General features: G+C 32.3%; 1 protein-coding gene across 1 annotated transcript; it reads right to left on the reverse strand.

The window, feature by feature from the left end:
• Positions 1–2,627: 2,627 nt before the first annotated feature.
• Positions 2,628–4,705, reverse strand: LOC113771372 (probable LRR receptor-like serine/threonine-protein kinase At3g47570). Its single transcript, XM_027315958.1, has 3 exons — positions 4,135–4,705; positions 3,104–4,000; positions 2,628–2,779 (listed from the first exon to the last, which is right to left on the reverse strand). The coding sequence occupies exons 1-3, from the start codon at positions 4,703–4,705 to the stop codon at positions 2,628–2,630; spliced, it is 1,620 nt and encodes a 539-aa protein (XP_027171759.1).
• Between the last annotated feature and the right edge of the window lie 11,065 nt (positions 4,706–15,770).

Genomic DNA, 15,770 nt, shown 5'->3' on the forward strand with positions numbered 1-15,770 from the left:
AATAACATGTATTAGAACATTTCTTTAATATCATCACTTTATCATTCCATGACTGTGGTATATGTTTGAGGACAAAAACAAGATGTCTGTTGCTTCAAAAAAAAAAAGAAAAAGAAAAAGAAGTAATACTATGTTTTGAGGTACGGGCATGGTGGCTGGTTTTTGTGGCTGAAATTTTGAGTCAATTTCCAATTTGCTTTCCACCGCTGGCCTATTCCATAACTGCCCTACTGAACCCCTCCAATCATTAGGAACTCTTTCGTCTTTCTCAGCACCCTGTGCGTCATCTGCCATTGGTAACGATATCACATGTGTCTTCGTTTGACTTGTCTTGTTTGATGACTGGGATACCGACCAAACACAATCTGGCAACGCTAAGGCAAATGAATCCAGCACCACTGTCCTGGCGACGAGAAAACTGACGTTTTAGAATTTAAAATTATTGAATTTTAATTTTTTTAATTTTCTTTCTTGCTTCTTAAATCTCACTTTTCTTCTATTTAAAAAAGAAGAAAAAAAAAATCTGGCACCCATTAGAATATGTAGGACTCCACACATTTGTATTACTCTGTCAACGGACGCAGAAAACACCCTTGGCTAGCTTAAACCTTTTCAATTTCAATGCCACACGACCCCCGAAATAAATAGAGCAACCTGTGTTTCCATAATAGAAATTTAATAGGATTATGCTATAATTTTGAACCTAATGTCAACTCTGAAATTGTAGCAAGGCACAAACTCAGTTACATTCTTTAACATGGTGTATTTTAATATTTTTTTAATGCAAAATATATTATTTTTAAAAAAAGTTTTTCTGAAAGAACTCTCTTTTTTTTTTTGAAAGCCTTAAAGAACTCCATTCAATGCATCTTGTCATGTGTATTATGCGCATTAATACATAATACATGAGATGGTAATCTAATTAATATTTTTTAGCTATCAAATGGTAATGTAATTTATAGGAATACCATAAATAAGAACTTTGGTGCTGTTTGTTTTACCATTTTTCTTCAAAAATTTTTACATTTCCTAGGAACAATCATTTTTTTTATCTTACATATATCAAGTCACTATCGTGTATATATATATATATATATATATATATATATATTTACAAAACTCCAAAAAATAGTAATACAAATGGGTTTTTTTTTATTATCACTCTGTATCTCTAAGAAGTTTGAAAATGAAGAAAAATACCAACTAGTTGAATATGTACTCTTCCAAAGAAAAACAAGTACTCTCCAACTAGTAGAAACTTTGAATATATGTCATGGGAATATATAATCTAATCTAAATGAATCGAACTTGTGAGTTTGTTGATTAATTTTGGTAGTTTCTTTAATAACTAATACTGTCAATAGATTGACTTCTAAGATCTTGTTTAGGATTGTCTAATTGTCAAAGGAAATAACCACAAAACTTATTATGGTAAGAACTTATTAACAACCATAATTAGTTTATTTAAAAGTAGATGAATTTTATTCTTATATCGATAATCAATAAAATGAACTGAAGTAGAGAAGCTTCTAGTCAATGGATTAATCTCTACTTTGGTTCATGACTCATGTAATTGATTATCGATACTCCAGAATTCTTGTCTCTTATTGAATTATTTTTATTTCAACTTGCATTATTGTTTTTATTTAACTGAGTTATTTAGGTTAATTTCTCACAATCCCCTCTCCCTTTATTTATTGTTTCCTTTCAAGAAAATAAATCCTCCAATCCTCTGGATATGACCTACTTACCACTACACTTGAATTTACAAATTTTTGAGTAGGAATTTTTATTAAGATTTTGTTTTCATTTGGAAACGGTGTGCTTAAAATCCATTCCCAATTGGTCATTTTATCCCTAACTGCACAAAGTCCAAAACAGGAATAGGTGGTCCGGCATGGTTGAAATTTCGAGTTTCAGACATTCACAAATAACATCTAGAGGGAAAAAAAGGAAGAAAAATTAGTTCACTAGTTGATAGTTGCATATGTGGATCAAACAAGTCTTCCACCGCAAGTGGAAACAAGAGGGCTTACGGGTTTGATTAGCACCATGTTCTGGTGCAGTTATTGCTGTCTCCATTTGTTAATGAAGTAGCGTCTGAAAACAATTCTATTATGTATGCACTTAGCTCAAAGGCAAGATATAATTTTGGAAAGCATAAGAAAAAAAGGCTCAAAATCAAATTTTGCATCTTTCGCTGCTAGAATGAAACAAAGTATGATTGCAAGATCCTTATATAATACTCAGAAATCTAGAAAACCAATGTTAGGATATAACCTAGTTTTCCCTCTTCCGACTCTAAGCGTAGTATTTGTGATTAGTATGGGAAACATAATAGTTTTGGCAAGTATGGAGAGGGAGCAAACGTTTATGTGTAGATGAATAAACACGACATAAAGAAAAATGTACGTGGCGAAGCTCAACAAGAGAAAATAATGATAAACATATTCATGGGCCAAATAAAGATACATTTGCAGTATTAATCATAACCATTTTATTATTATATTAAATATCATCATGTCAAAACTTGACATCTTAAGAAGAGCACATCATGAACATTAATTAGTAACGCAACTACTCATGATTCATTTTATTAAAGTAGATAAAAGAAAAATGATACAGATTCATGTGAATTTACCAGAGAATTTTTGAAGTGGGCGCTTAATCCTCTCCAATGATGCCACAACATCTTTCATATTGATCCTATCTGTTGAGTGTTCTGTGCAGCATTTTAAAGCCAATTCCAAAATCTGCAACACGAAGTCCTGCTTTTCAGCTAGATGCCTGTCATCTGGCAGTAGTAGTTTGGGATCAGTAACTTGGTTTGTTGCATCAGGTAGAGAATTTTCTATCCAACTCTTCAGGCTTAGCGAACCAGAAAACTTTTCATCACTGGGCTTCATTCCTGAGAATGTTTCCATCAAAACAATTCCAAAACTATAAACATCGCATCTTGTTGATACTTGTCCGTCTTGTCCGTACTCTGTAATAAAATGTTACAATAAACCAAACTTATTAACATAAGAAGTTGGCAAACCAACTTGAGTTAGACAAATGTAGAAACACAAATTTATATGCTTAAACGAGATACAAGGTTAACCTGGTGCAATGTATACCAATGTTGCAAGCGTTTTCGTATGCAAAACACTTTCTCCTTCACCAAACAATTTTGCAATTCCAAAATCACTCACATGGGCAACCATATATTCATCAAGCAGTATGTTACTAGGCTTCAGATCACAATGAACCACCTGAGTTGTGTATCCATAGTGGAGATATTCCAAGGCATGAGCCACATCTAGCATTATATTCAACCTTTGCAACATATCTAAGACATGATTCTCTGCATACAACCACTTTTCAAGACTCCCATTAGACATATACTCGAGTACGAGGGCCTTAAATTCATCATTGGTACAACTACCAATTACTTTCGTGAGATTTCGATGGCGAAGGTTTCGAAAAACCTCGCATTCTACTTGGAAGCTCTTGAATGCAATTTCTAGTTGCAAATTGAAGACTTTGACAGCCACAACTGTTCCATCATTCAGAATCCCTTTGTAGATAGATCCACAACTGCCAATGCCTAGTAAATTGCTTTCAGCATATCCATTGGTTGCTCGAAGAAGTTCATAGTATGATATTCTTGCTGGTGCTGGTGTGAGCTGTAAATCAGGCGTTCTTGTAACCTTTTTCTTCCTTCTGTATATTAAAAATATAACTGTTAAACTTATGCTGGTAATCACTGCAGCTACAGCACCTAAAAGAACATAAACCACTAGCAATCTTTTCTTTCTACTGGAATCGTGAGTTTGAGAATTGCTGCAAGGAGGAACAAGAAATTGTGGAGCACCACAGAAAGCATCATTAGACATGAAAGACTGACTTGTCAAGTTCCTAAAAGGGCCAGCGGTAGGTATTTCTCCTCTTAGATTGTTGAAAGAAAGATTGATGCCTTGGAGATACTGAAGGTTCTCAAAGGACTTTGGTATAAAGCCTGAGAGATTATTGTAGGACAGGTCCAAGAATTGCAAGCTAAACATGTAGGCCCATCAAGTGCATTTTGTGATAGAAAAAGAACTGATAGACTTATCAAATCCCCAATCGAGCTAGGAATATTTCCTGAAATACGATTTGCTGATATATCAATAAGTGTTGCTGCCTTCAAATTTTGAATTTCTAGAGGCAGGAAGCCACTCAATGAATTTGAGGATAGGTTCAATTCAATGAGGTCCTTCAGGTTCCACAAGCTTGAAGGTATGCCAGAGTTCAGGACGTTTCGGGCGATATACAAATATCTGAGAGAAGTAACATTACCTAAGCATGATGGAATAGCACCTGAAATGGTATTCTGGCTCAAACTTAAACCATACAAGTTCTTCAAATCACAAAGATTTTCAGGGAGTGGTCCAGTTAGTAGGTTATCTTGGAAATTGAGAGCTTGAACGTTTTGCATGCCTCCTAATGTGTCTGGAATTGGTCCCATCAAGTTATTTCCAGCCACATTCAAAAGCAATAAATTGCTCAAATTGCCAAAGCTATCTGGAATATTTGCCTTGAGTTCACAGTCGTATGCATAAATTCTCTCAACTGAGTAAGAAAGGTTCCCAACTGATCCTGGAAAAGTACCCTCTAAAGGATTGTAATCCAACCCTAATTTCACTAGGTATTTACAGTTTGTCAAGGCAGTGATGAAATTCATCTCCGAAGTGGAAGGATCACTTCTAAGATTATTATGAGAAATTTCCAAATTTTGGAGAAATCTTAGATCTCCCAGGGAATTAGGAATTACACCACTGAGTTTGTTTCGAGAAATGTCCAAGTGAAATATATTAGAAGCATTTGAGATAGATGCTGGTATAGCTCCATCGAGGTGATTGGAATTGAGAATTTGAGATCAACATACTCCAAATTCACGAATCCATTACCAAAGTCAAGACTGCCAGAAAGATTGTTGCTCTGAAGCCCAATATTTTGGAGGGTTGTGATGTTGAAGATCTGAGCTGGTATGGAACCAACTAAGCTATTGGAACCCAGACCAAGGGCATGTTTGGAACCTGAGTTTTTTGGGAGTTTGTCTAAAACTTTACTGTAGTGTACTGTAGAAGTTTTTGAAAAAATTTTGTAGAAATTTTTGTAAGGTGAAAAACTTTTTTGTAGAAGTTTTTGAAATGTTATTGTAGACGTTTTTTGGATTATTTTTTAGAGGTAGTTTTAAAACATATTTTTGAGTATTTTATAATTTATAATTTTTATATTTTTAAACATTTATGCATTTATAATACATTTATAAATATTTAGAAATAAATATATTTATATATTTATATAAAAATATATAAATGTATTATATTATATGTAATACGTAATATACATATATTTATAAATGTATAAATGTATAATTAATATAAATGTATAAATTATAAATGAATATTATATAAATGTATAAATTATAATTTATAAATGTATATGATGATTATGTATAAATGTATTAATATAATTAATATAACTGTATAAATGTATTAATATTATGTATAAATGTATAATTAATATTGTTTATAATATATAATTTTTATTGTTTAAATATTTATATGCATTTATGCATTTATAATACATTTATAAATAAATATATTTAAATATTTATATAAAAATATATAAATGTATTATATTATATATAAAACATAATATACATATATTTATAAATGTATAAATGTATATATTATAAATGAATATTATACAAATGTATAAATTATAATTTATAAATATATATGATGATTATGTATAACTGTATTAATATAATTAATATAAATGTATAAATTTATTAATATTATGTATAAATGTATAATTAATATTGTTTATAATTTATAATTTTTATTGTTTAAATATTTATATATATTTATGCATTTATAATACATTTATAAATAAATATATTTATATAGTTATATAAAAATATATAAATGTATTATATTATATATAATACATAATATAAATATATTTACAAATGTAATAATTGTATATTATTATAAATGAATATTATATAAATATATAAATTAATATATTATAAATATATAAATATATAATATTATGTATAAATGTATTAATATAATTAATATAAATGTATAAATGTATTAGTATTATGTATAAATGTATAATTAATATTGTGTGTTAATATTATGTATAAATGTATTATGTTATACATAATACATAATATAATTGTATATAAATATACATAAATATATATACATAAATGTGTAATATATATAATATGTATTATATATATTAAATATATAATATATAATATTTATATAAATGTATAATTACATATTTATATTAATATTAATTTATATGGTATATAATATTTATATAAATATGTAAAAATATATTTTAAATAAAATAAAATATTTATAATATGTTTAAATAAATATATAATATTATAAATATATAATATATATAATAAATTTTTGAGGGTGAGGGACTAAAAAATTCAAAAAAAATTTTTGAGGTTACCGGTGGAGGCGGTGTCTGGCGTGGTGGGTTGGGTGAGGGAGGAAGAAAAGTTTTTGAGAAATTTTTTGTGTATAGATTTTTGAAGTCTTTAGGTAAAAAACTTTGAAAATTTTTTTGGGGTTCCTGTAGCAAAAGTTGTTAAAAAACTAGTAGCTAAAAAACTTGGTAAAAAACTAGGGTGCCAAACAGGCCCCAAGTTCTACTAGGGTGTAAAGTTTTCCGAATTCCCGTGGTATTTGACCTGCCAAATTTTTATGATGTATAGATTGTAATGTATCAAATAAATTGGTGTTTCGAGCATTTTAGCTTGTAAAACTTGTCTTGCCTTGTAGGTGAATTAGAACAGATAGGAACGAGTGAAATCACAATAGCAGTACTGATATTAGTACTGCAAAATCTAGAGGAAACAGACCAGCCAACAGTACCCGGAGCAAAGACTTGGATCAATTATAACCTCTTCCTGAGGCTCGGGGTAACATTCCTGAGGATCGTGGGGCCCGCTCTCCTCGGGGTTGGTGGGATTAGTCGGGTGGTCCCGGATACCCCAAATGAAAAAAAAAAAAAAAAATTATAACCTCTTCCTGCTCTTCTTGCTTGGATCCTGTGCCTATGCTGTTTTTTTTTTTTTTTTTTTTTTTTGTTGACAAAGTGCCTATGCTGTTGCACAAACAGAGTGCTTTTTATGGTCTAAATCGGATCATATCAAATTGATTTGATCTTGACTATTCATTTTAATTTTTTTCTTTTAAATTTGAAAATGAATGACTCAAATCAAATTGGTCACCAAAAAAGCATATATGTACAATCAAGCAAATATGATGACCAGCTGTGTGTCCCTTTCACATGCGGACAATCAAGCAAATATGATGACCCTATGTACGGCCATATCGTCAAACTCTGGGATAATGTAGCTTACGGGTTGGATAGGGTAGAGATCTGAAATTCAGAATTGGTATAGGACATTTTAGGCCATAGCTAGGGTATAATCCACCTGTATAACCAATCACATATGGTGATGTTTGAAAGGATTTATGCATAAATGTAAGGAATAATTTCAGAAACCTCCCCAGAGCTTCTGATAATTTCAAATAGCTTTTCTCACGATTTGAAAATTACATATACCTCACCTAGAACATAGGTTTGGGTTCTACCTCGATGATGTAATATCAAAAAAGTATATGAATGCTCAAAATTGCTCTCATATAATTTTCAACAATGAATAATCATTAAAATTTTTTAAAAGTCAAGAATACACTTGTATACTACCAAAATTATGAGTTTTATTGCTTAGCCAATATTCTAATATTTTTCATCATCATGATTTTCTACGTTCACCCAAACTTTCAAACTCTTATCACTTCTTCTTCCAAACAAACTCTTTGTCTTAGATGCCAAAATTCACCGTCGTAATTCTTTCCTTCACAATCTTTACCTCTCTATAGGTTTCTTCCATATATTGCCTACCAAATCGTTAGTCATAAAACTCAGAATCCTTATCTTTTTCCCACACTACAAGAAATTTGGTCATTAGTGACAACATTTCTCAGTGATGAAAAAAAATCGTCACAGAATGGTGTCCTTTAACCACAATACAGCAAGTTGTCACAATTGAGTCAAGGGAGCCAACACATCAGTGACGACCTTGCATTGTTGTCACAATTCGATTCCCGCCAAGAGTCATGGAGAGAGCGGGAACTGCAATAGTGACGACTTTCTAAAAGTTGTCAGTATTAATAGCACTTTCTTTGACAACTTTGCAATTGTTGTCACTGATAACATTGTATAGCCTTTAGTGACAACCTAGTCTTGTCACTGTTTGATTTAAAATATTTATTACTTTTTACAACTATTACTCCTAATTTTTTGTAATTATTATGTGTTCTCTAATGATTTTTTATTGTTATATACTTATGAGCCTCCTTATTAGTTTAATTTTCTTGTATATGTAATAACTTCATTAGAATAAAAATAATTAAAAAATAAAAAATTCATTAGTGTAAATAAACTTGTGACTACTTAACTTAGAATGATTATTAGTTAATATGATATGAATATAAATAAGAGTTTTCAAATGGAACTAGTTATCGAAGTGGATAAATCCTAAACTCCATAGTTAATTAACTAGTACACATTATGTATTAGTTTAATTGTGCATTTTTTTTTCTTATTTGAAGATAATGGATTAATAGTGAAGTTTTGTATTGGATGTTAATTGAATGGCCGCTATTTAAAATGTGCTTTGTTAATTGAATATGCTCTATTTAAAATCTACTAAAAATTTATGGCAACCTAGGTTTGTTTTGCAAATTAGTAGTACAATAACTTCAAACAAAATCAACCGATAACATACATGGCTTATCAGTATAAAATAACTAAAGAGTTCATTTACAATAACTGACTTTAAAAAACACTATATACAAACCAATAGACACAAATATATGGGAACTCCTAAAAATTAGGGGTGAACCATCTTTTAGTTTATGCGGGTCATATAAGTCATATGTTATTTAAAGTAGAATTTTCCATAACTAAAGACCTATGGTACTACTAGACTAAATTAAAAGAATGAAAGAGATTTAAGATATAATAATTTAGTTTTGCAATTTTGAGGAAGTGATATAAAGTTTTAACACCTGTATGAATTATTTGAAGTTATTCAACAAAAAAATATTTGAAGTTATTACCAAAAAAATTGAACTATTTGATGTTGAACAAAAGTACATTTACCACTTGTATTAATTTAACAAAAACTTGACTCCCATTATGAAATTTTTTGACAAAAATGTTAAAAGGTAGCAATTAATAATACGTATTAGTAAAATTATACTTCAACTAAAAAAACTTGATTGAAATTTTGAGGAACTCAGTGAACCGATATTTCACTGAAACTAAATAAACAAAGTATGTGAAAAATATATGGTGCGGGTCAAATGTGAAAAACAAACATTTTGTAACCCAATAGAAAAGCTCTCTGCTTTACTCTCCGTTGGTCTCCCCTCTCCCACTTTACACTCTCAACAGAAACTATTAACAAAAAACAATTCTCCTTTCTCTTCTCCATAGATCGATCATGTCTTTGTGATGTTGAACAGAAGAAGTACTCCACCAACTCTTTGCAACAAAAGGTATCTCATGTCTCTCCTTCTTCTCCCCGATTTTTCCCCAATTTTTTTTGCCCTAATTATTTTTTTGCCAAAAATTTGTGCCCAATTTTTTTGGATAATTTTGAGTTACGGGTGAAATCATCTCCACTAGAACTATTTTAGTTGTGAATACCATTACTTCATTCTTTTTTATTGTACAAGATAAAGGTTTCAGTGGGGTTGGTGGTGGATACGGGTTTGAGGTTGAGTTTGGGGACGAAGGTGATTATGATGTAGAGGGGTTTGTTTCTTGGAATGGGATGGAAAACGGGGACAAGAAGATGGGAATAAAATGAAGGGGGGAATTACAAGGGTGTGCGTAGGATAAAACAGGGAGCCCCCGACAAAGATTTTAGCAGTACGGACCAGACATCTCATTACTGGCACCCCCTTAATACCCTCTCACTCAAACCCATAAAGAATACCCATTTCCTGGTCACACTCCCTCTAGATTTAAGGGTTCCTTTGTTCTCTAGCTTCATCAGATTTGGGTCTAGGGAAACTTTCGGAATGTAAATATTCCTTAAATTATGGCAAGAGAATAATTTTATTGTAGTATAATCACTTTTGTATTCTTCCTGTCCGGCTTGGCGTTTGTTTGTTGAATGGGTTGGTACTTGTTAGCAGTTAGCAGCACTTGGGTTTTTGAAGAATTATATGATTCTTAAGATCGGTAGAAAATTCATTAATGTAAACCTCTCAATGTTAATGTTTACGTCTTTATGCGACGACAGGATAGTGATAGACTATGGGAATGAAACCTATACTCATGTCTGTCATTTGCTTTTAGTGTCTGCTTTGTGTTTACTGGGATGAAAATGAATGGATTTACAAACAGTTTTTCTTTTTCATTTTTGTCTTTTAAAGTACTCTCCTGAAGCAGCCTTCATTTATTTAAAACACCCTTTTTAAGTTTTAACACAATATTACTACTCTTCCAATTTCTAATTATAAACAATATTATATGAGTTCACTTCTTCTTCATGCGGTTTTAAACAAAAAAAAAAATGAAACAAGAGCTGGCCAATCGCATCTTGGCAAATTTAGTGATTCGTTAAGTTAGGTAAATATCCAAAAAACGCTTTACCATGACCAGTTGAAAGTGAAACTTTGTGAACTGTTGGATTCTTGTATGCTTTACATCCTAATTAGCTATAGTGGTAGGAGTGGAAAAGATTTAAGAGGTGATTATGATGTAGATATGTCTATGAGTGGTTGCAAGTGAGAAAAATAGTGGGTTAAGTGGTGTTGGGTGGAGAGGGAATTGGGAAATCACAAGGTTTAGAGGAATTTTTTCTGATGTAAAAAATTCCCCTCTTTTCTTTTTTTGTGTTGAAATTTGGTAAATTGTCATGGGAATTTCAAGAGAAAATCTCATCTCCATTTTCTACACCATCACCGACGTTATGTCCATTCAGTACTCCATCCAATAGAGATCAAGTTTTGGTACATGAATGAAATAATTTATTATTTTTTATGTTTTTTAATAGTTCTTCAGTTTTGGAAGTGAAGTTCTGATTTCTTTAAATTGCAAGAGAAAAGTTATATTGCCTTTTTTAAAGTTAGGTAAGTTACATTTGAACTCCCAATGTGCAACTAATGAAGTCAATAAAAGGTTCATGGCTGACTGTAATGCTAATTCTAGAGGCTTGCTTATGAACAACTTTTGGTTGCTGAAGTGGAGCATAATTCAAATATAATACAAAAGCCGCATGGGAAATTTGTATATATTGCACATCTTTTGCATTGGGAGTCGTAATTTTCTCAAGTTTTGTGGTTAGTTAAGGAGTATGGACTTTGTGATACTACTTTTAATTGCCTTGTATAGCTAACTATGTTACAAGCAGGTGTTTTTAGTTTTTGTGAGGAAATCATGATATTCAGATTATGGTATAAGCTGGAGACAGCATTTTCCTTGCCAAAGGTATACATCAAGCTTGATTTTCATTGTCCAAATTCTAGAGTTTATCTTGAATAAGTAGTTCTTTCCTACCATTTTTTTTCATATTTGGTGATGGACTACCTGAATGAATATGTAAGTTTTGACGATTATGTAGTGTTCTTGGAATGTGTAGTTGTTACGTTATTAGGTACAAGTATAGGTTAGTATCAAAATTGAAAGAAGGAAACATATGTTTTATATGCAAACATTTTCTTATGAGAACTACAGCTACCATTTTATTCATTGTCTTTGAGCTTATAATGCACAGTATCATTTCATAGCGACTTCATTGGTTTGTTATTGTCTTGCAGCTTATTATGCTGATGCTATTGGTCCTTGCTATGGAATTTCCAAATATTGTGATGTTTTTTGGGTAAGTATATACTCCTTTCTATCTATGTTAGACTTGTTTCAAATGGTTGGGTCTTGTCAACAAAGTTTCTGTAAAAGTGACAATTGTCACTTTGTTCTAGGAGACATTTGCATATAAACAAGCTACAAGTGGTCTCTAAGCTAACTAGTAGAAAAGAAATTTCATAATCTAGTATTTCATGACATCTTATGCAAACTTTTCTTGATAACTACTTACTTTTATGCTATTTAAGCTACTAGCATGTGATATTTGCTATTAGAACTTCTGAAAATTGAAAGTAGGTTGGTTAGTGAATGTACTGGTTCGCCTCATAGTCAGAAGCTTCGATTTATAATGGAGCATCTTTTCCATTTTTTACACAGTTTCACTAAAATATTAGATGCATCATTTTATTATTAAAATCATTAAAATATTACCAATGGGCGCTAAGAATCTCTAGATATGTCGAATTTTATTTGTCATCAAAATTTGGTCTAGCGATAAACAATATGCATTTTCAATACCTGAAAAGTTGAAGTTGCTATGCATAATCTATAGAATGAACCATACAAATGGAGCCTATGAAGCCATAGAAGGAACACTGTTTGGTTCTTAATATGGTAGCATAAGCATATTAATTGTTTTGTGAGTTCTTAATAACGTAGTAAAAGTAAAAGAAGTGTTTCTTGAGCTCTAATGTTCTAAGTGTTTATCTCTTACTTTACCCTTATTTAGTCATTGTCTAGATTATACTTAAAAGGAATGATTTAGCTTATTTTCTTGCAAATTCTTTAGTTATCTTTATTGTTTCAAGTTTTTCTTATGACCTACTAATAATTGCAGTACTTCTGTGACGGCCCCACTTCCCCCTAAGGCGAACCAAAGGGTTGGCGGGTCGCCTGCCTAGCTCTCGCCAGGACTCACTCACTCTAGCAACTAATATCACCAAACATAAATTGAAAATAAACCTTACTCTCGAGCATGCTAAGTACTTAAATAAATCATACAATTCAACTTATACAGCCCGAAAATACAATTCCAAGTACCAACGAAAACATCGAGTTTAAAATACTTAATACACAATTTAAAGTTCCTAACTCAGGGCACAGAAGCACCATAGGATTCACATTTTCCCAAAGGCACAAGAAAATCATCCAAAAGATATTAAAGTATCTCCCAAAGTACGATTACAAAAGTGGGCATTCAAAATATAACATTTCTTTTCTAGTTCTCCAAGACTTCATGCATTTCAGAACCTGTCAAGGAAAACAAATTGGAAGGGATGAGCCAATAGCTCAGTGGCGCCTCGAAACATGCAATTCACATAGGGCAATTTAACAAGTACAAATGGACGAGTAAGCAATTAACAATTTAGGAAAAAACGAAGTAACATGGCAAGAAAAGGATACGGGGCTCTCAGGAGCCAAAGTCCTCGCACTTGATCAGGTAATATATAGTAGTTGACACTCCGTCAACTTTCACTACCTAATCTCCATGTAAACATTTTCCCTAATCTACACGTCTCCTAGCAACGACTTTCCCCTTATTTTCGGGCCCGACTCCAACACGAATTTTTGCAAGCACTTTTACCAAGACGGCAGAGAGGTACCTCCCACTCTAATAGAGCGTGGTACGTACATCCGTTTGGTTTATTTAGTCGACGAGACCCCGCTCCAATCGACATTGCAACACTTGTACTTGTGATATTTCACGAAATCACATAGCATATAACATTTCATGATATCTCTAGCAAGTACTTTTAACAAGTAGTTCAACTAGCAGTTAAACACGATTCATGCAAGAGACACTCACCTCAAGTGAAGAGTCTAGAATTGCAAACTTTGATCGAGATTGTGCTCTTCACCAACTCCTAAAATCATACAAATAATTCACATAAATTTCCACTTTTGAGTTGGTGAATTTAACTCGAGTCAACTAGCATTTAATTTCACTCAAAAATCCCAACCTAGCATTAATTGATTTCTCAAAGTGAAATCCACAATTTCGAGTGAAATTAAATTTTAAGGTTTCTTTAAAACCAAAAACTTGCTAAATTCGTCAAATATTCCAATAACCAAGTTCTAGAGTCATATAAGCAATTAACACCACTTTGGTGTCACAAGTTGAGAAGAATCATATTTGACTATTTAGAAGAATTTTCCCCTCTAATTTTCCCCAAAAATATCTTGGGAAATTCCTTTAAGAGGAAATCATATAAACCAAGTAAAACTAGTCGTTGAAATTTCTATAAAATAGAAACTCCTTAAGTTTGCTAAATTCCATTGACCAACTTGGTTCAAGGATTTTCATGAAGGCAAAAACTTGAGTTTTCAAGAAAATTTCCAAATTTGGCATATTTCTCGAAATAGGACATTTGGTCTAATAAAATTCAAGGTTATTGACTCGAAGTGGACCTAGTAACGAAGGTTAATGCTAGAAAACATTTTCGGGACAATTTAGTCCACAGTTAACCAAAACGAAATCCAAACGTCAAAAATCATTTCTAATTTCAAACAAAATTTCTGTTTTGGGTAGCGTCGTGAAGAATAAAATTTTGGTCCACTTTTTGAACGTAAACTCTACTAGATTTTTGTCCCAAATTGAGCTATACACACCCCTTAACTAAACACAAGTCAAATTGGGTTCATGTTAACGTGAAAATTATTTAACATGTCTCATGCAAAGCTGGAAAAATTTCCAAGTGCATTTGGTACAAGAAGTCCATTTCCTCTTCCATTTGTCGAAGATTTTTCAACTACTCAAAGACTACATTTTTACCCAAACAATACTTCACATATAGGTCAACATATTTACAGCTCAAATGGTTCAAAAACGTGTCAAAACCAAACCCCAAATTCGCCCAAAAATCTGGAAATTTCCAGAATTTTTCGGACAGCTCAAGGGGCATTTTTCTCTTTGGTTTTTCAAGGAAATTTCCCATTGTACCAAAGCTGCATTTTCACCAAAACTACTCTACACATATAGGTGAACGTATATATGATTTAAATAGCTCAATAACTTCACAAAATCCAGCTCAAAAATTCGGGTAAAGAATGGAAGAAAAACAGGCCTGCTGGTTCGGTTTAGCAGAGCAGAATTTTCTCCTCTTTTTGCTCAACCATCTTCAACTTATAACTCATATTTTAAGTCCATAACAATCACAACCAAATAGTCCAACCTCCCAACAAGCAATCCAGTTCATTACCTAAGCAAAAAATGCAAAACATCAACAGGTACAAATCTGGAAAATTTTCCTTTCTCTCGGCAGCACCCCAGCTTCATTCTAAAAAAAATTTTCCAACATTTAACCACCTCAAAACATACATATAGCACATAAAACACCTCTAGCTTCATCAATCATTAGCTTAGAGGATCAGCAACCCAACATGTTTCACCAAGACAAGCTAAAACTTCAAGAACCAAAAGCTGTAACAAATCTGAAATTTTGGCTAAGGGGATGAAGCGGAAGTTTTTGGGTTACCTTTGGTGGTTGTTTACTAGCTAAATGAAGTGCCTAGTTCCCCAAGTTCGCTCCTAGAATCACTGAGGTCAGTCGGCACCCCTTGCACTCTGTTTTTCTCTCGGTCAGACCACCCACAGCAACAACCCAGCAGCAAACGTTGAGGTGAAGAGAAGCTTGGGTCTGGGGTTTTGAGTCAGCTTGGAAGGTTCTGTGGTTGGAGGAAAGAAAAATGGCAGCTGGTTTCTCCTTCTCCCCTGGTCCAACACAACGCTGGCAGCAGCAGCAGCGATCTTCCTCCTCCTTGCTCGGTCGAGACAGCAGCCAAGAATGGAGGTGGAAGCTGGAAATGGAAGGTGAACGTTG

Source organism: Coffea eugenioides, chromosome 5 (genome assembly GCF_003713205.1).
Source record: "Coffea eugenioides isolate CCC68of chromosome 5, Ceug_1.0, whole genome shotgun sequence".
NCBI lineage: Eukaryota > Viridiplantae > Streptophyta > Magnoliopsida > Gentianales > Rubiaceae > Coffea > Coffea eugenioides.

Coding starts and splice junctions, on each gene's coding strand:
- LOC113771372 (XM_027315958.1), bottom strand. CDS start 4,705: ATGAATTTCATCACTGCCTTGACAAACTGTAAATACCTAGTGAAATTA. Junction 4,001..4,134: donor TATTGATATATCAGCAAATC/GTATTTCAGGAA, acceptor ATAATCTCTCAG/GCTTTATACCAAAGTCCTTT. Junction 2,780..3,103: donor ATTGGTATACATTGCACCAG/GTTAACCTTGTA, acceptor ACAGGCATCTAG/CTGAAAAGCAGGACTTCGTG.